General features: G+C 44.5%; 1 protein-coding gene across 6 annotated transcripts in view; it reads right to left on the bottom strand.

The window, feature by feature from the left end:
- CDK17 (cyclin dependent kinase 17) overlaps window positions 1-23750 on the bottom strand; it is a 223351-nt gene that overhangs the window by 11895 nt on the left and 187706 nt on the right. For all 6 annotated transcript variants that reach the window (XM_068276904.1, XM_068276903.1, XM_068276900.1 and 3 more), the window contains 4 exons: window positions 20695-20815; window positions 5818-5915; window positions 3990-4095; window positions 1499-1541 (listed from right to left, as the gene is read on the bottom strand). In XM_068276904.1, the coding sequence (XP_068133005.1) occupies window positions 1499-1541; window positions 3990-4095; window positions 5818-5915; window positions 20695-20815 (368 nt within the window). The remainder of the gene's footprint in view (window positions 1-1498; window positions 1542-3989; window positions 4096-5817; window positions 5916-20694; window positions 20816-23750) is intronic.

The following is a 23750-nucleotide window of genomic DNA, read 5'->3' as shown; positions in this document are numbered from 1 at the left end:
CAATGGAAATCATGGGTCTGCAGCGATTTTTTGGGGGGATCGATGCGTCTGTCGCATTGACCTCCCACTAACGGAGTGGAGGGTCACAGATCAAAAATGGATACTTATTAAAAACTGATAAATTTCACGGATCAGTTTTTACACGGATCAGTTTTTGATCCGCCCAGTGTGAACCGGGGCTTCATTTGGGTGCTGGAAATAGCTGTTAGCAGAATATCGGTAAAATTATCAATATTCTACTATTAAGCTGTATGTAATTATAATGGTAAAATATCAGTAACTTATCAATATTTTACTATCCCCTAGCCTCTTTGTTTGTAGTGGAACCGCACACATACGACCAAGTCCTTAAAACCAGGGACTAGATGTGCTGGACCTTCCCTCTGGGTACCACCAGAGTATATGCAATGAGATATAAGCAGCTGCTTATAGCATTATGTTTTAATCTTGTTTAAATAAAGACTTGAAAACGACTTCAAGATTGTGCGGACCTCAATCGATTGTCTCACTATCCCCTAGCCTGACACCATTCTCACTTTGTCGATGCCTAACAACTCCCCTCCCAACCTATGCCTAACCGTAACACACACCCCATCCCAAACATATGCCTATCCCTAACCTCTCCTAAACAGATACCTAACCCTAATTAAACAGAGGCTACATATAGGTAGCTTGGAAACTGCCATAGGCGCCAGTGTAAATGGCTGCGATTAGCAGCTATAAGTGGTTATTTAAAGCGAATCTGAAGCGAGAATAAATCTCGCTTCAGACCTCATAGTCAGCAGGGGCATGTGTGCCCCTGCTAAAACGTCGCTATCCCGCGGCTAAACAGGGGTCCCTTACCCCCCCCCCCCGAGCAGCGCATCCCCTCTTCCAGATTAAGGCAGGGCTAACTGCCGCAGCCCTGCCTCACGCGAGTCTGCCAGCGCGTATCTCCGCCTCGCCCCTCTCAGTCTTCCTTCGCTGAGAGGGGCGGGGGAGAGGCGGCGATGCACCGCTGATAGACAGCGCTGAGAGGCAGGGCTGCAGCCGTTAGCCCTGCCTCAACAGCAGCAAAATCTACGACCAAGTTGGTCGTTGATTTTGCAGGGGGGGTTGGGGTGTCAGGGACCCTCGTTTAGGCGCGGTATAGCGGCGTTTTAGCAGGGGCACACATGCCAGTGCTGACTATGAGACAAGAAGCGAGATTTATTCTTGCTTCAGTGTCTCTTTAAGAGCTGCATGCAACAACCGATTTAACTACGGCTGCATATGGCGGGAGCTTTACAATTCGCCTATGACACAACCAGAGTTACTGCAGCACCTCCGGTGCCCAAATAAACTGCTTTAGCTAGAGAGTGCAGCATGTGTATATGTAATACCAATTACACACCAGTTGCAGAAATGGCAAAGCTCCTGCTATTGAACTTTTATTGCATAATTTCAAAACCAAATTAAGATTAAGATTTATTTTATTGTAAAATGAATACAAAACTGAAGTGCAAACAAATATTCTTACCTGAAGAAACCGTGTTAATAGCTCAATGCCTTCAGAATCTAACCTAAAATGGCGATAAATGAGAGCATAAGAAAAACATAACCAATACCATTTTACAGAAAATAGTCAGAAAAACGAATATTGTTGAGCATTGCATTGTTGTGCAGTATGATGTACATAAAAAGATGTCAAGACTGAATTATCATTAACAAACAACTGCTTAACACTTTGGGTAGAACTACACCACTTGATTTTAGGCAATCAATCAGGCGCTGCAGTTGTTGCCGATTTAGTCTCGGTGCTTCATCCGAGCCTGATTCTGTCTCAGATGAAGCACAGTCCTACGAAACGGCCGTTAACCAGCTGAGCGGTCTGGACGAGCTCAGCTCGTCCAACACCGCCAGCGGCTGCCGCTCAGGCCCTGCTGGGCCGATTTGAATGAAATAAAAAGCAGCACACGCAGCCGGCACTTTGCCAGCCGCGTGTGCTGCCTGATCGCCGCCGCTCTGCGGCGATTCGCCGCGAGCAGCGGCGAAAGAGGGTCCCCCCAGCCGCCTGAGCCCAGCGTAGCCGCAACAAAAAGTTCCGGCCAGCGCTAAGGGCTGGATCGGAGGCGGCTGACGTCGATGACGTCACTCCGCTCGTCGCTATGGCGACGATATAAGCAAAACAAGGAAGGCCGCTCATTGCGGCCTTCCTTGTTTATTCTGGGCGCCGGAGGCGATCGGAAGATCGCCTCCGGAGCGCCCTCTAGTGGGCTTTCATGCAGCCAACTTTCATTTGGCTGCATGAAATAGTTTTTTTTTTATTTAAAAAAAACCCTCCCGCAGCCACCCTGGCGATTTAATCAGAACGCCAGGGTGGTTAAGCTGCCCGTATTTTGCCCTGCACCCACCGCCATCTACTTCAGCCATGGTAGGAACCAAATGCTGTTATTTATAATATCACTGATATACCATCAAAATGTCTATGGTTCATACACCTACCAATTCAATGCAGTAATCACTTTGTATTTCACTGCATGTTACTCGGATATTGAATAAATCGGCAACAACAGCAGTGCCTGCCTGATTGCCTTTCTTTTACACTGATCCATGGCCACACATTTTTTGTATGTTAAAGAGGCACTCCAATGAATATAATGTAATAAAAAAAGTGCTTCATTTTTACAATAATTAATTATAAATGATTTAGTCAGTGTTTGCCCATTGTAAAATCTTTTAAATCCCTGATTTACATTCTGACATTACATGGTGACATTTTAACTGCTGGCAGGTGATGTAGCTGCTGCATGCTTTTTTGGCATTCGGAAACAGCTGTAAACAGTTATTTCCCACAATGCAGCATGGGTCACAGACGGGAAATTGCCAGGAGTACGTACTCAAGAGTTTCTTGTGGGAGGAGTTTCACCACAATATCAGCCATACAGCACCCCCTGATGGTCTGTTTGTGAAAAGAAATAGATTTCTCATGTAAAAGGGGGTATCAGCTACTGATTTGGATAAAGTTCAATTCTTGGTCGGAGTTTCTCTTTAAGACATAATAGTATATTCAAGAGAAACTGGGAAAAAAAAAAAAAAAAAGACCCTGGGGGATACTTATCTCAGGAGAAGGAAGCCTCTGGATCCTAATGAGGCATACCACTTCCTGTGCAGCACAGATCCAATGCTGGGACCTCCGGAGCAGCAGACGGCAATGTTTACCTTTGCGATCCAGAGCAGGCACATTAACATCTTCCCCCTTGAGGCCTGCGGTGCATCCCAAAGGTAAATATTGCTGAGTGCTGCAGGCGCTAATGTGCCTGTGTGCATAGCGGCGGATTTTCGGGAGGAGCCAGCGCTAGATCGGAGTTACACAGGACAACATGGGAAGCCTCATTAGGATCCAGAGTCTTCCCCCTCCTGAGGTAAGTATCCCATAGGGGCAATTTTTTTTTTTATTCACAGGTTCTCTTTAATATCATTTGCAACCACACATATTTCACACATGAGTAATATACTTGAACAGAAAGCAAATAACTTCTACCTATAGTGTAATACGGTGCGATTAGGTTTTCACACCAAAGTAACCTAAAGCAATCCCAAGCCAAAGCTCTGGTACAAGATAAGATATTCACCTGAAGAGAGGGAAGCCTCAGGATCCTATTGAGGCTTCTCTCAGTGGTCCAGAGTCCCGCCGACATCAGAGCAGAAAGGGAAGCCTCAATGGGATCCGGAGGCTTCCCTCTCTCTAGGTAAGTATCTCAATTTGTACCTGAGCTTCGACTTGGGTACACTTTAAACATTGTAGGTTTTATCTATTCCAGAAAATATAGATTCCTATTCTCAACATAATGGCTTATAACAGTGTTTCTTAATCTTTCTGCAAAATGTTTAAGCTGTATAGTTCAAAACAGATGAATATATAGTCAATGACAAAGTTAGGATAGCTGAAGTGTTCATAATCCAACGTTTGAAAGAAGAAAAAATGTGACAATGTAACGCTGATCACATGAGAAATCTATGAGCAATACCTCGGAGCATGATTAATGACCGGCTGAGGTTTGTACTTCGGAAAGTTGTAGTTTCGGAATTCATCATTTGAAGAAATTCCTGACCAGGTTTCTTCTGTTGGAGTGCCTGATGGGGGAAAAAAAATCCTGATTAATGACATCACTATAACAGTACCAGAGATCTGAGGACCATCATATTACTGGTCCATACAGTAGGTGCTTTCCCTTCCTTAATCTGTACAGCAGGTGGTTGGCTCCTGAAATCACACTGATAACACACTGCCGCTACCTCAAGACCTGTGACTCAGAGAGTGAAGCCATGTTTGAAGCAAAATAGACAGGTAACTGGCAACCTTCAGGTAACAGTCAGGTAACTGGCAACTTCCAACAGGAAAGGTCAATAATTGAGTAATTTCTGTGATAACTGCTCCCTCGCATTTCTCAAAAATGTGACAGGAGTTCCAATGTATTAGCCTTGCTTGAGGTGCTGTAAAATTTCAAAGTGGCCTTGGAGAGATGTTTTTGTTTGTTCAATTTTGCTAACATGTTGAGCTTGCAACCACCTAAAATGCTGTTAATATCCCAATAAGACGCTGATGATTAATTATCTCTAAGTAATATACTTCTTACCAGAAAAAAAATGCACCTCAATGACAGCTAGGTGGCAGCACTACAAAATACAAAAGTGCTAGGATTCAGGTCCTCCTTAAAGAGAACCCGAGGTGGGTTTGAAGAAGGTTATCTGCATACTGAGGCTGGATCTTCCTATACAGCCCAGCCTCTGTTGGTCTCCCAAACCCCCCTAATGTACCCCTGCACTCTGAAATCAGACATAGATCACAGCTGCGCTGTGCGGCTGTGTTTACATCTGTAGTGTCAGTCTTGGCTGCTCCCCCCGCCTCCTGCAGAGCTCCGGCCCCTGCCCCCCTCCCTTCCCTCTAATCAGCGGGGAGGGAAGGGAGGCAGGCGGGGACCAGAGTTCTGCAAGAGGTGGGGAGAGCAGCAGACTGACACTATAGAGAAAAACACAGCTCACTGCGACACCCTGTGTGTCGACAGCGAGGCTGCGATTTATGAGGGATTGCAGAGTGCAGGGGGACCTTAGGGGGGTTTGGGAGACCAACAGAGGCTGGGCTGTATAGGCAGATCCAGCCTCTGTATGCAGATCACATTCCTGAAACTTTGTAGTAGACAGCACTCCCCAATTTTAAAAGTCAATGTGCCAGGTCACAAGGTCCCGCAGCACTCAGGACCCAACTTGTCAATAAAGAATGAAGACCGGCACCATCCAGTAGATATAGCTCGATAAGTTTATTGTGCAAACATCATGACACAATGATTGTGTCATGCTGTCTGCACAATAAACTTATCGAGCTATATCTACTGGATGGTGCCGGTCTTCATTCTTTTTTCACATTCTCCAAACCGACCTCGGGTTCTCTTTAAAGAGACTATGAAGCGAGATCTTGTCGGTGGCCATCTTGATTGTGGCATAGGAGACGACCCGTGCTGTGGGGTCGAGTCGCAGCCTGGGGGCAATGTAATAAATACATTTAATGGCGGAATGGGACAGAGGGAGCGGAGGAACTCATCTATGGATTCTAATATGAAACAGGTAATGATCAAAATTTTGAGATTTGGCCTCGTAAGTCCTTTAAGCTACAGATATAATATAAGTGCATCATTAGACATTTCCCAGCCATATCCTCAAATTCCACTATGCAATGCACATACTGTAACATTGTGCAGAGATAGCTCTCAATAATGCAGTTTGATGTTCACAAAACAAGCTACAACCAAAACTATACAACTAGCAGACATTACAGCTTTTAGTAGTAGTGTCACTTACCTAGGAGCCTGAAAATTAAATGCAGTTCATCTTCCACCGTGGACCCAGGAAAAAGAGGTCTTCCAGAAGCCATCTCGAAAAATATACACCCAACACCCCTAATAAAGAGAAAGAATACGCTAATAATAATGCATTTGGTTACATTGTAAATCCCAGAGCCATGTAAACACACAGTAAAACCTTGGACTGCAAGTACCTTGGTATAAAGTGGATCCGAGATTAACTTTTACTCATTGCATAATTGTGTTCCTTTCCTATTGTTTTTAGGGCATGCCTCAAGCCAAATACTTTTTTGTTTTTTGTTTTAATACTGTAATTCCCTATAAACTAAATAAGCCCGACCCACAGTTTTAAGAGAGCCTTGGCCGTAGCAAGGGCTCATGGGAGCTCAGACTGGGCAGGAGGAGGGGGAGGTATTACTAGCCAGAGATTTCAGAGGCAGAGGGGAGGAGGGAGGGGGGATTAGGTTTTTTTCAGTCAGAGTGCTGATGGTGCAGATAAGCCTGCCTCTGTGTAATGTTTACAAACAACATGGCTGCTGTCATTGTATCATATTCTATTAAAGCAGTACGCAGACAGATTTGCTGTTTAAACCATCTAAACTGTACATAAGATATATAGACAAGTTACTTGTTATAGTTGGTTTTTCATCTCGGATCCGCTTTAAGAGTGCTTTGCAAGACAAACAAAAAATTGTATGAAATTCTGACTTGTCTTGATATACAAGCAAAGAATGAAGGTCTCTGACGCTGCCGGATTGTACGGTACTTAAACTAAATGTAGGGACTGTGCGCCAGAAAATTCTCAAAAGTAGGCTAAAGCAACGGTCAGTGGATTAGTTCTTTGTTAAAGCCATACACAAAAAAAGGTTGGGGTGAGCCAACAGATAGCAATGATTCTGTTACTTAGTTATTTTTTTTTAACCTTTATACAATACAATGGCCTCAATTCACTAAGCTTATCTCCTGTCTTTAATAACGTTTCTGAACTGTTTCTAGTGTTATCACCATGGTGATAAGGCATGTAGTATTCACTAAACAATTTACCCCAGGCAAACATAAATGCAACTCTTCTGTCTTTAACCACTTTACCCCCCGCGGTACAAATTTCTCCGTCCCTTTTTCCCCCCTAAAAAACCAGGGACGGAGAAATCCGTATCTTCTGCGCTACCGCCGCTCGTGCGCGCGCTCCCGCCGCTCGTGCACGCTGCCGCCCGCTCGCCCGGAGATCAATGAACGGGAAAATCCATTCCCGTTCGTTGATCTAGTTGATCTAAGCCCCCGCAATGATCCGCTGCTTCTATTAGAAACAGCGCGATCATTGTGATCTTACCAGCCTCGTACTGCTTCCTGTAAGCGTCCTTCCGGACGCTTACAGGTCACATGTAAACAAACACACTGTGGCCAAATAGTAAAACTACACCCTAAAGCATTTTACATATACAAACACATAAGTTTTACACAATAAATTAACTCATTACCTCCCACACTCCCCAATTTTTTTTTTTTTTGTAATAAAAAAACCCAACATAAATAGTTACCTTAGGGGCTGAACTTTTTAAATATTTATGTCAAGAGGGTATAACACTGTTACTTTATAAACTACGGGCTTGTAATTAGGGATGGATGCAAAACTGAAAAAAATGCACCTTTATTTGCAAAAAAAATATTGGCGCCAAACATTGTGATAGGGACATAATTTAAACGGTTTTATAACCGGGACAAATGGGCAAATACATTTCATGGGTTTTAATTACAGTAGCATGCATTATTTAAAAACTATAATGGCCAAAAACTGAAAAATAATAATTTTTTCCCACATTTTTTCCTATTTTCCTATTAAAACACATTTAGAATAAAATAATTTTTGGCATAATGTCCCACATAAAGAAAGCCTAATTGATGGCGAAAAAAACAAGATATAGGCCTCAATTCACTAAGATCATGCTAGAGATAATAAGGCAAGAGAAAACTTACCTCCACACGTGAGTTATCTTACCTCTTCATTCCTTAAGTTACCTCTCCTGTAGTTAATTTACCTCCTCTGTAGTTAATTTACCTCCTCTGTAGTTAATTTACTTCCTCTGTAGTTAATTTCACATGCAGCTAATTAACAGCCTGTCTTTAACTCTGGAGTTATTTTAAGGATTGGAGAGTTAATTTAAAGACAGAAGAGTTAACTTTAGGCTTGCCTGAGGTAAAAGGTTTCCTGAATACTACATGCCTTATCACCATGGTAACAACTCTAGAAGAGTTACTTACGAGGCGAATTTTAGAAAAAATGTCAGTTACCTTATTGCAATATCAGACCTCAGGGCAGACGATCAGTGCTTCCCCTGTCAGTTTCAGGCGCTCTGTTATCTAAATCCAGGATTCATTACAGGCCCCGACCCTCTGCAGGGTCGCCTGAACTGATGAGATAAGAATTGCCGCTTTAAACAGCAATGTGAGTTACACTCATGGCCGCCACATAGCGGCTCCCTCCCCCGCTGTGAGCCGCTGCTAGGAGGGAGCCGCTGCTATAGTAGGCAGCCCTGCCGGTATCATCCATTCACACGCCGCGGCCTCCCTTCCCCCACCCGCCGAGCAGCCAGCACATCTACCCCCTTTTGCGGAGGAATTCTGGACATGCGGTCACTGAAGAAGAGCCGCTGGCTCATATTGAGCAGAGAGTCACTGAGGAGCCGCTGGTGAGGCGGCTCACGTACGAGCGGAGTGCGGATAACAAAGAACCGCTGGTGAAACTGATTCACCAGCGGTTCTTTGTTATCCGCACTCCCCTCGTACGTGAGCCGGCTCACCAGCGGCTCCTCAGTGACTCTCTGCTCAATATGAGCCAGCGGCTCTTCTTCAGTGACCGCATGTCCAGAATTCCTCCGCAAAAGGGAGTAGATGTGCTGCATGCTCGGCGGGTGGGGGAAGGGAGGCCGCGGCGTGTGAATGGATGATACCGGCAGGGCTGCATACTATAGCAGCGGCTCCCTCCTAGCAGCGGCTCACAGCGGGGGAGGGAGCCGCTATGTGGCGGCCCTGAGTGTAACTCACATTGCTGTTTAAAGCGGCAATTCTTATCTCATCAGTTCAGGCGACCCTGCAGAGGGTCGGGGCCTGTAATGAATCCTGGATTTAGATAACAGAGCGCCTGAAACTGACAGGGGAAGCACTGATCGTCCGCCCTGAGGTCTGATATTGCAATAAGGTAACTGACATTTTTTCTAAAATTCGCCTCGTAAGTCCTTTAAAGACAGAAGTTTAGTGAATTGAGGCCATAGTTCATTTCATTGCGATAAGTAATAATAAAGTTATAGACGAATGAATGGAAGGAGCGCTGAAAGGTGAAAATTGCTCTGGTGTTCAAGGGGTAAAACCCCCTCAGTGGTGAAGTGGTTAAGTTAAGGAGAGATCTCTAAAGTTAACGTTTCAATCCTTAACCAGTTTACGACTGCTCAACGCCAATTGGTGTGAGCAGCGCGGCAGCCCCAGGACCACTCCACAGCAACTGGCGTGAAGTGCTAGGGGCGGAGATGGCAGAGGATCACGTGCACATCTCATGAATGACGGAGCTCCGTTCCACCATCAGTCTCCCACAGGCGATTGCCGCTAGGAGACTGTTAGACCGAGCGGAGTGCATCTGCAAAACCAGCCTTCTCAGCCTGCCGACAGACTGTACACACTGGCAAACTGTCAGCAGAACGGCCACCCCACGGGCAGGTGTGATGAACAGTCATTTGCAGGAATCTGGCGTGTGTACACGCCTTAAGTACTGAAGTGATTAGATAATACTCTCACTGTGAAAACGTATCTCTACACCTTAACTACCTAAAGACCGCCCCACGCCAATGGGCATGGACGCGGCGGCAGCCCCAGGACCGCCTAACGCCAATTGGCGTCAGGTCCTGGAGCCGGCAACTGAAGGAGATCGTGCGCAGGGTGCGCGCGCATCTCCTTCTCTGGGGGCGGAGCTCCGCCTCTTCAGTCTCCGAGCGGCTATTGCCGGCGTGATCGGGGTCTATTTACATAGTGCAGCGATGCGATCAGCAGCAGCGCTGCACTGGGGACAGCCGTGTGACACGGCTGTCCCCCTGGGGGACAAGAGAGCGATCGGCTCTCATAGGCAGAAGCCAATGACAGCCGATCGCAGGATTGGCTGGCTGGGGGGGAGGGATTTACAAACGAATAAAATAAAGGGATAGTAAAAAAAAAACTAAAATCACCAAACAAATATTTATAAAAAATAAACGACGGGGGTGGCGGGGGTGGGGGGGGGTGGGGATCAGAACCCACCAAAAGAGAGCTCTGTTGGTGGGGTGAAAAGAAGGGGTGGATCACTCCTGTGCTGTGTTGTTCGGCCCTGCAGCTTGGCCTTAAAGCTACAGTGGCCATTTTAGTAAAAATTAGCCTGGTCTTTAGGGGAGTTTAGCACTGTGGTCCTCAAGTGGTTAATAAGGCAAGATCAATGTGTGGAGGTAAGTTTTCTCTTGCCTTATCACCAGCATGATCTTAGTGAATAGAGGCCTTTGTATTAAATATTTTTCTTAAAATGTTTTTGGATTGTGGGGCGAATCATCTGAGTTTCCATTAACCCCTATGGGGAAATTCACTTTCATAGACTGTATAAGTTAAAGGAACTTTAACTCTTAAAAAAGTTGGACTACTGGCAAACACAATTTACTTTCCAATTAATCCACCCCCACCCAAAAAAAAAACAACAACAAAAAAGACAAGAAGAGGAGGTAAACAAATACAGACTTTTCCATCACAGCTAGACCCATTACTCAGAAAGCATTTTCACCACTGGCTTATGCTTCCTGTCCAGACATTTTTAGGCCTTGTATAAAACTGAATGTCATTATTTCTGGAAATCAGGATCACCAGATAGGTTTAAAAGCTTTAAAATCAATGTTTTTAATGCGTTTTACTATGTTTTGTATAAATAAAAACCCTCCACCTTAAAATAGGATTAGGAATATTTAAGTATTACAAATATTTTATTTTTGGAGTGGTAAATAGTGCAAGCCAGCAGGTGGCGCAGCAAACTTGTATGACTCTTTATGGCTTGTTTCATTTCTGCTCTAAAATGCAAGCTTATTAATGCCAATGTATACCACACACAAATAAGCCTACTATTAGCAGCTCAAACTGCTATAAAGCTTTTCAGCACAGAGATATGCTTAAAGGCTCAATTTACAACTGTAAAGCTGCCGACATATGTTCAAGCGTTTTATTCAATCAGCACACACTGCAACTTGTTTACTTCCATAACACGCATAGAACAGCTTATGCTGTACAATATTGGGAGTGGCAAGTCGGTATCTTAATAAATAATACAGGTATATTGCATTATTGAACACAGCCCAATTTTAATTTATAAAACCTTTTAAGCACACCAGCACTTTAGTATATCACTTACTATAAAATAAAGATAGATGCATACTAATGCATATAACTAGAACAAAGAAGATCACGTCCTAAAGTCACCTCTGAGTGTTTGCTCCTGGCAAACCAATTCCTTCCTGAGACAGTGAAGAGTTCAGTTACAAGAATTCTCTGCTTTTTACTGCAGTTGCATAGAAATGGTTCTGGACCAGCAAAATGACATGAAGGATCCCCGAGATGACAAGTGACATGATGAGATAGACATGGGTATGTACAGTACCTAGCACACAAATAACTAGGCTATGTTCCTTTATTACTTTCTCTGCCTGAAAGAGTTAAATATCAGGTATGTACGTGGCAGTTCCTGTCTGGGTCAGGACTGAGTCAGACTACAGTGTGACCCTCACTGATAAGAAATTCCAACTATAAAACACTTTCCTAGCAGAAAATGGCTTCTGAGAGCAGGAAAAAGATAAAAAGGGTCAATAGTTTATAGATTTCAGCTCTGGCATACCTTCAATAAATGTGTCATTGAGCAAAAACAAAAACTTTTTTTTTTAATATAAACTAAAACTGTGGAATATCTTAAAACATCATTTTTAGGAGGAGTATAGACAATTGTTTATTTCATTAGTTTATTTTCACCTTGGGTGTCCTTTAAAGTTTACCTGAGATAAAGCACCCTCATGTATTTACCAAATATATCAGTGGGAACATTAGAGTTAACACCTCCCCTGCTGTCTGTTTCATCGTTCACTGCTCAGCCTGCTTGTTAGCAGCCCTGATAAAATCCCCAAATGAACATTCAGAGTGGTGGTGGTGATTTCATTTTGCACACAGCCAGCTAAATAATATGCTTTCTGATGAACTGAGTTTTGCACTGAGTTTTACTAAAAAAAAACCACAAAAAAAAACGGCACACCAGAGCAGCGAAAATACCAGGTATATTATTTATTTTGTAAAATCTATCGGGGATATGTTTATTTTGTGCCAAAGCGTTCATCTCTGGTTTCCTTTAAGATCTATATATTTTATTTTTTTTACAGATATGACATACTTATGATGTAAAGAAGCAGATGTAGGGTGTATATACAATTTTACATCAATGGTTATTGGTTATTGGTGCAGGGCTGTTGAAAGGCAAGATAATTATCTAGCAAATGAAAGATATAAATCAAAGTGCAGAACCTCCTTGCCATCAATCCGTATTCTCTTTACTCGAAAGGGACAATGAAAGATGGTACAAAATGGCACTTTCCCAGCACTTTGCTCTTTGCACAGTTTAATAGAACGCTACAAAAGTTCCCATCTTCCAGCACACCTTCAGTTCTACTCCTAGTGCATGCAGGTGCATTTATAAGAGAAATTGCTCAGCTATGTGTGGCAATCTAGAATAAAGGGCATTACTTTTTCATGGATATCATATGTCTCAGTGAAAACACATGTATATTATTATGTACATTCGTTTCTGCATTGGCCAAGAACAGGTTAGTTTAGTAACTCGGTTACCCATTATAGAGAGTACACTGCGTTTGTTATTAATGTGTAAATGCCAGCCAGTGTGATGTCCTTACTGTACATTTCTAGCAAAATGCTGTGGAGTAGCAACTGTAATTTGCTTTGTTAGGTCAGCCACAAATATACCAAGATAGATGCGCATGTAGTGTTTTTTCCAGCCGGGTGGAATTAAAAAGTAGTTGGGTGTGAGGGGGCTGGTGCAACTCTGCTAACAGCATTAGAGGATGAAAACATAAGCCAATGACAGCTGAGTGCTCACCACAATTAGCCGGTTGGAGCACCTGGCTAAAAGAGCCTGGGGAGAACACTGCCCATGTACAAAGTTTTGGGCAGGACAGGAAGAAAACATACCGTGTATGTAGAGAGTTTAGCTCAATTCCCCCTCATCTGTGACTAATCACCACTGTTACTTGATCTCTCAGCTGTGTCAGCTCAGGAATCTCCTCTGCCATGGCAGAAACCAGGAATTAGCAAACCTGGTAAGACTATTTTTTAGTAACACTCCAGGACAGGTACACTTCGAGACTTGACTCCTCCCAGGAAACATCCATGAGCCTCTCTATATCTTTTGCTCCACAACAGGTGCCCGGCAGTATGTATCCAAGAAACAAAACAGGTCTAACCACCATGCATCCTGCTATCATAATACTTTTGTAACATAGGCTTAAACTTATACAGTTACTGATATAGGTATCAGAGAATAAGAGGGTGGGTTACCCCCACCTGTCCTGGAGTGTTACTAAAAATAGTCTTACCAGGTTTGCTAATTCCTGGTTTTTCCATAACACTCCAGGACAGGTACACTTCGAGATGATAACAAAGAAATTTAACATCACAAACCTTAGGGTGGGCTGACTGCTTGCAGGACTTTCCTTCCGAAACCCTGTTCTGTAGCAGATAGGCGATCCAGCCTGTAGTGACGTACGAAGGTCCCCAGGTTCTTCCAGGTAGCCGCCTTGCAGATCTCCAGAGGCGAAGCTCCAGCCCTGTAAGCCCAAGTTGTAGCCGTTGCTCTAGTGGAATGTGCCCGAAGGTTGTCTGGAGGTTGTTGATCCATAACCCTATAAGCTTCCAATATACATAACTTAATCCAATTGGCTTAAGTCTTCTTCGAGGCTTTTTGGCCTATTAGTCTACCCGTAAAATTAACAAAAAGGGCTTCTGATTTCCTTTTGGAACTGACCCTATCTAGATAAGCTATAACAACCTTCCTCACATCCAGCGACTGCCACTCCAATTCTTTTTCATTGGACGGATTAGGAAAAAAAGACGGAAAGAAGCTATTTCCTGCTTCCGGCAAAATAAATTACCTACCTTAGGCAAAAACTCTGCACTTGTCCTCAAAATAATTCTATCTTCGTGTATAATGCAAAACGGTTCCTTACAGGAAAGTGCCTCCAGTTCACTGATTCTTCTTGCTGAAGTAATAGAAACTAAAAATATAGCTTTAAGTGTCAACAACCTATTATCCATAGTGTCCATGGAATTGAAAGGAGGACGTGTCAGAGCTTTAAGTACAAGGGAAAGGTCCCATTTAGGAAAGGGTTTCACTATAATCGGTCTATTCCTCTCGATCGATTTCACAAACCTAATAACTAAAGGATGAGCCGCCAACTTTTTATCCCAAAAAACCGAAAGTGCCGAAATCTGAACCTTGATTGTACTCAAGGCCAGACCTTTGCCTATACCGGCTTGTAAAAATTCCAGAACCGTCGCAATCTCTGTAGACTCATACCTAGATTGCTGTCTCCATAAATTAAACATTTTCCAATATTTCAAATAAATAGCTCTGGTATTTCTTTTCCTACTTTTAATTAATGTTTCTATAACTTTATCAGACAGTCCCTGGCTCTTAAGTATCAGCTCCTCAGTAACCAGGCCGACATTTTCGATCTTTCCAGATTCAGTATCTCCTTCCCTTGTAAAGTTATCAATCGATTGTCCATTGGTAGACGAACTGGTCCGTCTATTCTCATTTTCAATAATAGCGGATACCACGATCTCCTGGGCCAGTCGGGCGCTATTAGTATCATAGTCGCTCTGGACTCTTTCATCTTCCTTAACACCAGTGACATAAGGTTTAGCGGGGGGAAAGCATACAGAAGGTCGTCCTTCCATGGTTGTGCTAGCGCATCGACTGCTGCTGGCTTGTCTCTGATATTGAGAGAGAAAAAATCTTGGCACTTCGAGTTCTCCCTGTTGGCAAATAGGTCTATTGCAGGATTCCCCCATTTTTTTATCAACAGTTGGAAACCCTTTTGACTTAGGCCTCGTTTCCATCTATGCGCTTCTGTCCGCTTCTGTCCGCTTTTTGGCAACATGTATCAATCTGTAACATTGATGTGCTGAAAAAAAGCGGATAGAAGCGGACAGATGGAAACAAGGCCTTAATGTCCATTCTGTATTGGATGTCTGAGATCGACTCAACAAGTCCGCTCTGGTGTTTAAAGACCCCTTCAGATGCACCGCTGAAATTGATGCTAGATTCTGTTCCGCTAAGTCCAGAATCTCTAGACAGGTGTAAAAGTTTCATTGATCTCGTGCCCCCTTGACGGTTGATATACGCCACCACAGTCGAATTGTCTGTCCTGAGTTGAATATGGTGTCCTTTGATGATGTGCATTGAACCTATCATTGCTAGTTTGACCGCTAACAGCTCCCTAAAATTTGAGGACTGATCCGTGATATGCTCTGGCCAGAGACCCTGCATCTCGAACTTTTGGACAAATGCACCCCCAACCTGTCTGACTCGCATCTGTCGTGAGAACTATTTCCACCGGATAATGCCATAGTCTGCCTTGCGACAGGTGAGCTGGTGCGATCCACCATTGTAGATCGTGTTTTACTCTGGCCGTAATTAACAGAACTTGCTCCAAAGACACCATCGTTTTGGCCCATTTCCTCAAGATCCAGAACTGCAGCCTCCTTGTATGTTTCAGGGCCCATTGAATTGCTGCGGCCGTAGACGTTAGTAAACCTAGTAATCTCATTGCCTCTCTCACTGTTATGGAGGTCTTCCCCAGAAACCCCCTTACTTCCTGAACCACTTTGTCTATCTTTGTCTGAGGGAGATAGATCTTTTTTGCTCTGGAATCCACCAGAAATCCTAAGAATTGGATTAATTGTGTTGGTTCTAACTGGGATTTTTCCCAACTTATTATCCATCCTGCCCTCTGGAGCTGATTCAACACTAACTCGCGATGATTCACTAAGGTCTGTACTGACTCCGCCAAAATCAGAAGATCGTCCAGATACGGAATCACTATTATTCCCTGGGCATGAAAGGATGCTACTATTTCTGCCACTACTTTTGTAAAAATCCTTGGTGCGGATTTGATTCCAAATGGGAGGCAATTGAATTGATAATGTCGAACTCCTATTTTTCCCTTCACTGCAAACCTTAGAAAAGTTCGTGATTTCTCCTCGATTGGCACATGCCAATAAGCATCTTTTAGATCTATGCTCAACATGAAGCAGTCTTTCAGCAGTAGATTCCTTATTGAAAAGATTGACTCCATCTTGAATTTCTGGAATTTGATGTATGGGTTTAAGGGTTTGAGATTTAGGATCAACCGGAATTTTCCCGATTGTTTCTTCACCAGGAAAATCCTGGAATAAAACCTCTCCCCCTGTTCCCAAGATGGGACCAGGGAGACTACCCCTCTGGCTAACATGTCTGCTAAGATCTCCTGTAGAACTATCTGTTCCTCTGGAGTCAAATTTGCCCGTTACCACAAACCTTTCCGGCGGAATTTGCTGAAAAGAGATGTGATAGCCATTTTGAATTAGATTTAAAATGAACGAGCTCGTAACAAATTCTCTCCATTGTGGGAAGAACCTGCCCAATCTTCCTCCCACATCTTGTTGATCGTCATTGTTGGGGTTTAGGATTGGGGGCAGAATTTCTGAACAGGACGTTGGGTCTATTCTGCTCTCTATTGAATGACCAGGGTCTCCTTCTCTGCTGGGACCTTGCTTTGGGATCTTGCTTGTTCTTCCGAAAAAAAACTTTTCCCCTGGCGAAAAGGTTTTTTCTTAGGAAACGATTTTTTTCTATCCGACGTCCGTTCCAGAATATTTTCCAGTTCTGGACCAAACAACCTATCTCCCGAAAAGGGAATGGTGCACACTTTGTTCTTTGACAAAGAACTACCATCCCAGGTCTTAACCTGCTGAGCGGTCTGGACGAGCTCAGCTCGTCCAACACCGCCAGAGGCTGCCGCTCAGGCCCTGCTGGGCCGATTTCAACCAAATAAAAAGCAGCACACGCAGCCGGCACTTTGCCAGCCGCGTGTGCTGCCTGATCGCCGCTGCAGCGCGGCAATCCGCCGCGTGCAGCGGCGAAAGAGGGTCCCCCCAGCCGCCCGAGCCCAGCATAGCCGGAACAAACAGTTCCGCCCAGCGCCATGGCGACGAGGGAAGCGAAACACGGAGGGCCGCTCATTGCGGCCTTCCGTGTTATCTCTTGCCGCCGGAGGCGATCGGAAGATCGCCTCCGGAGCGCCCTCTAGTGGGCTTTCATGCAGCCAACTTTTAGTTGGCTGCATGAAATAGTTTTTTTTTTATTTAAAAAAAACCCTCCCGCAGCCACCCTGGCGATTTAATCAGAACGCCAGGGTGGTTAATCCAAATGTGTCTCCTTGCCACGTTGGAGAGACCAGCCACCTTAGCAGTTAATCTAATGGCTTCAGTAGCCGCATCAATAATGTAAAAAATAGACTAGAACATAACCGTAAAAGAATTTAAAATAGTTTCCTTGCTGGATCCTATTTTAATGTGCCTCTCCACTTGACGCATCCAAAGATCCAATGTTCTAGCCACGCAAGTTGTCGCTAGTACCGGTCTAAAGATTGCACAAATCGCCGACCAGGTTTTTTTAAGGGCAAACTCAGCCCTCTTGTCAGATTGGTCCTTCAGGTGACCTAAATCTTCAAAAGCCAGTTCATTATCTTTTTCTACTTGAGAAAAAGCTGAATCTAGTTTTGGACATTTATCCCAATATTTACTGTCCTCTTCAGAAAAGGGAAATCTTCTCTTAAAACCCCTGGATAAAAATACCTTTTTATCCGGATTTTTCCATTGACTATTTATGGTGACTTTGGAAGACTCATGAACCGGGAAAACTAGTGGTTATTATCCATACCCGCATATAACGCATCATGCGTTGATACAGTCTGAGGATTATCTACGCTCAAACCTAATGATTCATAAATGGCCTTGAGCAACTCCTCTGTCTCACTAGCTGGAAATTTAAACTTAGAAGGTTTCTCCTCCACGTTCTTTTCCTCATCTGATTCCTCGCCTAAATCCTCATCTGATATATCTTCCCAATCTTCCTCTGGTTCTGAGTCCGATAACACTGGACGGTTAGATTTCGCTTTAGCTTTACCATGACCTTTAATTGGCGCCGTATTAGTAGCATCCTCAGCCCCTGGTACTGTAGCAGACCCTATTATTACATTTGATTTAAAGCACTTGGACCCGATGATTGATTTGCCACCGTCTGTGTTTGTATCAAGGAGTCAGCCAAAGCTTCTCTAAATGCCTTTATAGAATCAGTCATTTCATTTTTCATAATTCCTAGAAGGTCCTTATACTGTACTGCAGATTCTTCGTTCAGGACTCTTAAAGTGCACTGCTGGCAGAAAGTTTTAGTCCATGAAGGAGACAGCTTTAAATTACATGCTGGGCATCTTCTACTGGGCTTGGGCTTAGAGCTATCGCCAGCTTCAGGGCCAGTCTGAAAAACACAACCAGTAGGCCAACATCAGTAACATAGTCACTGATAAAAACAACAAACTTCCACCACACCCGACCTTGTGGTGAACATGCTAAATAGACCACCCAGGGACAATACCAGCTTTCACCCAGAGGAAACACCACCAAGTGCTCAATCCTCCTCATAATATACAACACCGATAGTGACAGCCAAGATGAGACACATAGAAACATTATCTGATAGGCACAGTGTGATGTCTCACCCCTACTGGGACTTGGATAATGCCCTCCGGCTTCCTAGGTCTGTCCTGCGTCCGGCCTTCCAATGAACCTGTAGAGGGGCTCGCTGCAGGCACCGCTGTAGACATGGCTACAGGTACCGCCGCAGCGCCGGCAGCCGCACTAGCCGCAAGGCCATCCGCGCCAACCACCGCTGAGCCGCCCTCCATCCCCGCCGATTACGAGTGCGCCGGACGCCAGGACGCCATGGCTCTTTAATCCGGCGCACGGAAGTGACGTCAGACGGCCGCCGGAAACGTCCGCGCCGCCATCTTGGCTCCTGGTCGGATCGAGGAGTATAGGCGTCAGCCTCCGCAATAGCCACTCCTCTCCGCGTCTACCTCCAGCCGGCGGCTACAGCCACATTGCGTCTTCGCCATGGTTCCTCTGCCCCCAACAGCTGCCCACAGGCCCGGATAGACAGAAGTAGGAAATAGATAGAGACGGACTCCTAATCCATCGCCTCATTTCCTAGCTACACCGCCCTTAGCCCCCCAAGCTCTCCAGGACAGGTAGCACTCATATAGAGAGACCTGTTCCCAGAACAGGAAACATCCATACTGCCGGGCACCTGTTGTGGAGCAAAAGATATAGAGAGGCTCATGGATGTTTCCTGTTTCCTGGGAGGAGTCAAGTCTCGAAGTGTACCTGTCCTGGAGTGTTATGGAAAAAAAATAATTTGTAAATACAGGATGCTAACAATATGTCGGTTTCCATGAAAGCAGGAAGTAGACACACTGAAGATTTACTACAGGAATTGTATCAGCTGTAACAAAGGAATGTTTTTTTTAAAAGGTTATGATGTGGTTGTGTATCTTTTAGAGCAGAGAGGGAGTTCTGAGTTCAGGTCAGCTTTAAATGGCTCACCATTCATGTCAGGGCCAATTCTAGCCATAGGCCATCTACAGTATGCTTGTGCCTTGAGCAGCATGTATTTACACCCTGTTATTGTGGATTTGCTGCTGCCTGCATACTATGCAGTAGACTGGCAGCGATTGAGGAGAAAGCAGACAGCAGGGAAAAATCCGGAACACTCTCTCCTCTCCCAGTGCATGGAGACCGTTGTTGCTAGTGACACAGTGAGCTGTCCTGCCTAGGGCTCCTAAAATGGATAGAAAGGGTCCTTATTCACCATAGATATGCTGTCCTAGCAGTATGATTCATTGTGTCAAAATTTAAACAAAGCTCTCGAAGGTTAGTTCACTAATATTTGTGCGGAATGAAGGTCAGGGCTCTGCCTGTCCAGCTCCAGGGCATGGATTTTTTTAAGCGATTCTATAAATTGCCTGTATAATTAAGCAGACCAAGCTCTAACTCCCTTAAGGGTCTGAGCACACTGTAGGAAAAGGGGGCATTAGTCCAAAACCTGTACTCTTTTAAAAAGGGGGTTGAAGTGTGTGTGTGTGTGTGTGTGTGTGTGTGTGTGTGTGTGTGTGTGTGTGTGTGTGTGTGTGTGTGTGTGTGTGTGTGTGTGTGTGTGTGTGTGTGTGTGTGTGTGTGTGTGTGTGTGTGTGTGTGTGTGTGTGTGTGTGTGTGTGTGTGTGTGTGTGTGTGTGTGTGTGTGTGTGTGTGTGTGTGTGTGAATATCTGGTCCCTTGCTGAGTGTCTTCAGTCTATAATGGTCACATTCAACGCTTGGCCAACATATCAAGAGGACAGGACTTAGGAATTAAATGTGTTTAACTAGTAAACCTAAATTAGTTCCTCAGCTTTCATCAGTAATGAGACTTCACAACCGATTCTTCACTCTCGACTAGTCCCACATAGGTGGGACGCACAAAGGGTCAGACAATGCCCCTTCCACATGGAGGATCAATAGAACAGGAGAGGAAAGTAAACATGCTACCCAAGTTATTACACTCCAAATACATAGACCGGTAGAAATATCACATCATTTCTACATGAAGATGTGTCGTAGAAAACTGCACCAGAGGTAATTATTCATCACTTAAATGAACAGAGGACGACGTGCACACTGCAAGCTTACCACATATCTATTTGCGTTGAATATTCAGAAGATCCAAGGAGGACATCTGGTGGCCTGTACCATAACGTGACAACCTCATTGGAATAGGTCTTCGTAGGAACAGATTTTGCTCTGGCTAAGCCTTTGGGAAAAATAAACAAAAAAAAATAAATTAAAATGTGAATATTCCTTACAGTAATATGGCTCAGTAATACAGCTTGTTATGAATTGGCATCTTCAGCTTGGCCCACTGTGCCTACTGATTTCTATAGGAGGTCAAAGAGAGACCCATAAAGAGCAATACCTGTTCCAACCAGGGGTCAAGAGCAATCAGCTGCAAAATTCAGACAACGCACGCACGCACGCACGCACGCACGCACGCACGCACGCACGCACGCACGCACACACACACACACACACACACACACACACACCTACCTTTTGTCTGGTACATAAATAACTTAATTTCGCTACAGCTGAAAAAGTCCTATAGTTTTAAAATGCAGCTTCAGTGCAGCGATGTGTATTTGGATTGCACCCAGATGCCATATCTAAAACTGTTGCATGCAGGTTCTCTCAATGCACAAGTAAGGCCTTGTTGCAATAATAAATCATAAAAAATACACCTCTGCACAGGGCTCTAGCAGTGCAGGGCTGCATCTCAAGCCTGGAACTGCTAGAATAAAATGTACATTTCAATAGATGAATAAAAAAAAACAAAAATCAAAAAACAGCCACACAGAAGCGGCGGTCATGATCCAGTTCCCCAAATTCTCCCATGTGTGACAGATGGACTTCATTAGTGCTGCACGCTCTACTCATTCCCTGTGATTTTCAACTCTTTTCTGATTTCATTTACTAATCTGGGTGCAAAGGACAGCGGAGGATTGCCTACGCTTCATTTCAGCAAATCATCTTCAACAACTGTCATTAGTGTTACATAACCGCAGCTTTTTGTCAGCAATTTAAAATTATCTATGTCAGAGTCAATCAACTGTGATAATATCTGTGATCACAGTCCATTTCCTCCTCATTGTTTAGACAGTAACCACCCTCCAGCATCGGTGAACGTTAAAACCCAGCCTGCCCAAACAGAGAGTCAACATAAGTGCTTACTGAATCGTTCAAAAGACCACAGCATGCATGAAAAAGAGCATCTTAAGCATCGCCGTCTCTGCAGATGCTCAGGTAATCACTGGACTTGCAGCAAAAACAAATAAAGAAAGGAAAAAGCTACATAAAGGCTCTGCTCTAATCCGTGGTATAAAAGCTCCAGCGCACATAAGACTTACAAACGCCTAGTAGTTTGAGATTAACAACAGTCATGCTGAAATCAATGTAATACAAATAGGCTGACTGCCAACAAAGAGTTATTCCCAAGCTACTGAGCAATTTAGAACTGTGCATCTTGATTAGACCTTAACCACTTCCTCCACTGCTACAGTATATCTACGTCAGCTGTGGCACCCTCCAAGCCACAATGACGTATATATACTGACTTGTTTGCAGCCCTGCTGTGCACAATCGGGTGCGCTTCAGAGCGCACCCCACGGCATTGTCAGCTGCATTGCTAATTGGCGAAAGGGAACATGTTCCCTTATAGCCAATTAGTCTACCCCCCTCCCATGAACGATCGCTGCAGTAGTCAACTGCAGCGATCCTTCATCTGTACCCCTCCGTGCATAAATAGTTAAAAAAAATCCTCCAGCAAGCAGCCTCACTCACCTTACCCTGTTCCTGCGACTATCCTGAAGCCCGATCCACAGATCCCCGCTCTGCAGTCAGCCCCGCTATGCCGAATATCCGGGCCCCGGCTTGATGACATCATCAAGCCGAGACCGGATATTCGGCACTGCAGAGCGGGGATTGGAGGCTCGGGCTTCAGGATAGTCGTAGGAACGAGGTAAGGTAAGTGAGGCTGCTTGCTGGAGGTTTTTTTTTTTTTAACTATTTAAGCACGGAGGGGGCTGCCTGATTGGGGGGGGGGATCTGGCTATCGATCCTGGGGGAGTGGAGGGGGTATTTAAAAGGGGGGGGATGTGAAGATCACTGGGGGACATCTAGCTAACTGGGGGGGTGTCTAATAGTAAGGTACACCTGGTTACCCGGGGGGAGGGGGGGGGGGGGAATAATCCAATACCGGGGCACATTTGGCTATGATTGGGGGGGGGGGGGGGCAGGTGCTAATCCTGGGGGCATATCTGGCTAAAATGGGGGAATGCTGATCCCAGGGGCACATCTGGCTATAATTAGGGGCACTATTCTTAGGGGCGCATCTGACGATCTATGCTGGGGGTGGCAAAAGCAGGGGACACATCTGACTATACTGGGGGGGCTTATATTGGGGACATATCTGACTATCCTGGGGGGGGGGGCTGATACTGGGGACACATCTGGCTATCTATTCTGGGGGACATAATACTAGTGGCATGGTTTTTATGACAAAAGCACTTTTTATTTTTAAGCTGGAACCGATAAAATCTGAGAAATCCTGCATTTTTAAATTTTTTCCTCTTTTTTCCCATTAAAATGAATAGAAAACAACTATTTTCTTAGTACAAAATACCCCCAATGAAAGCCTAGTTTGTCTTAAAAAAAAGGTATACAGATCATTTAAGAGTCATAAGCAGGGATAAAGTTATTGCTGATTAACTAGGGTCATGGCTAAAACATCAAAACGGCTCTGGTCCATAAGGGGGAAACAAGGTCTGGATGCGAAGTGGTTAAAGAACATCTGCAGCCATATTTCATGGACAAACATCCAGGCACATTAAGCTCTATTCACAAAACTTCTCATACTGGTCTTATTTATCACCTAAGTGATAAAATGTATGTTACTAAAACAAGTATTAATGGTTAATGGTGTGTACAGAAGAGACAGCTTAAAAACATGGCAGGAATCAAAAAGGTGGGCAAAGGTGATATAAAAATGCAAATATACTGGGCAGTCATTTCCTGTCTTCAGTGCGCCCCCCCCCCCCCCCCCTCTTCACACTGCTGAGGAAGAGTCTGATCCAGGTGTGCTGCACAACCCAGCCCCTCCCACTCACATAGTCATACTCCTTCAGCACTGCCCA

The sequence above is a fragment of the Hyperolius riggenbachi genome, chromosome 3 (genome assembly GCF_040937935.1).
Source record: "Hyperolius riggenbachi isolate aHypRig1 chromosome 3, aHypRig1.pri, whole genome shotgun sequence".
Classification (NCBI taxonomy): Eukaryota; Metazoa; Chordata; class Amphibia; order Anura; family Hyperoliidae; genus Hyperolius; species Hyperolius riggenbachi.
The sequence above is the reverse complement of the archived record's forward strand: the minus strand, read 5'-3'. Positions and strand labels throughout refer to the sequence as shown.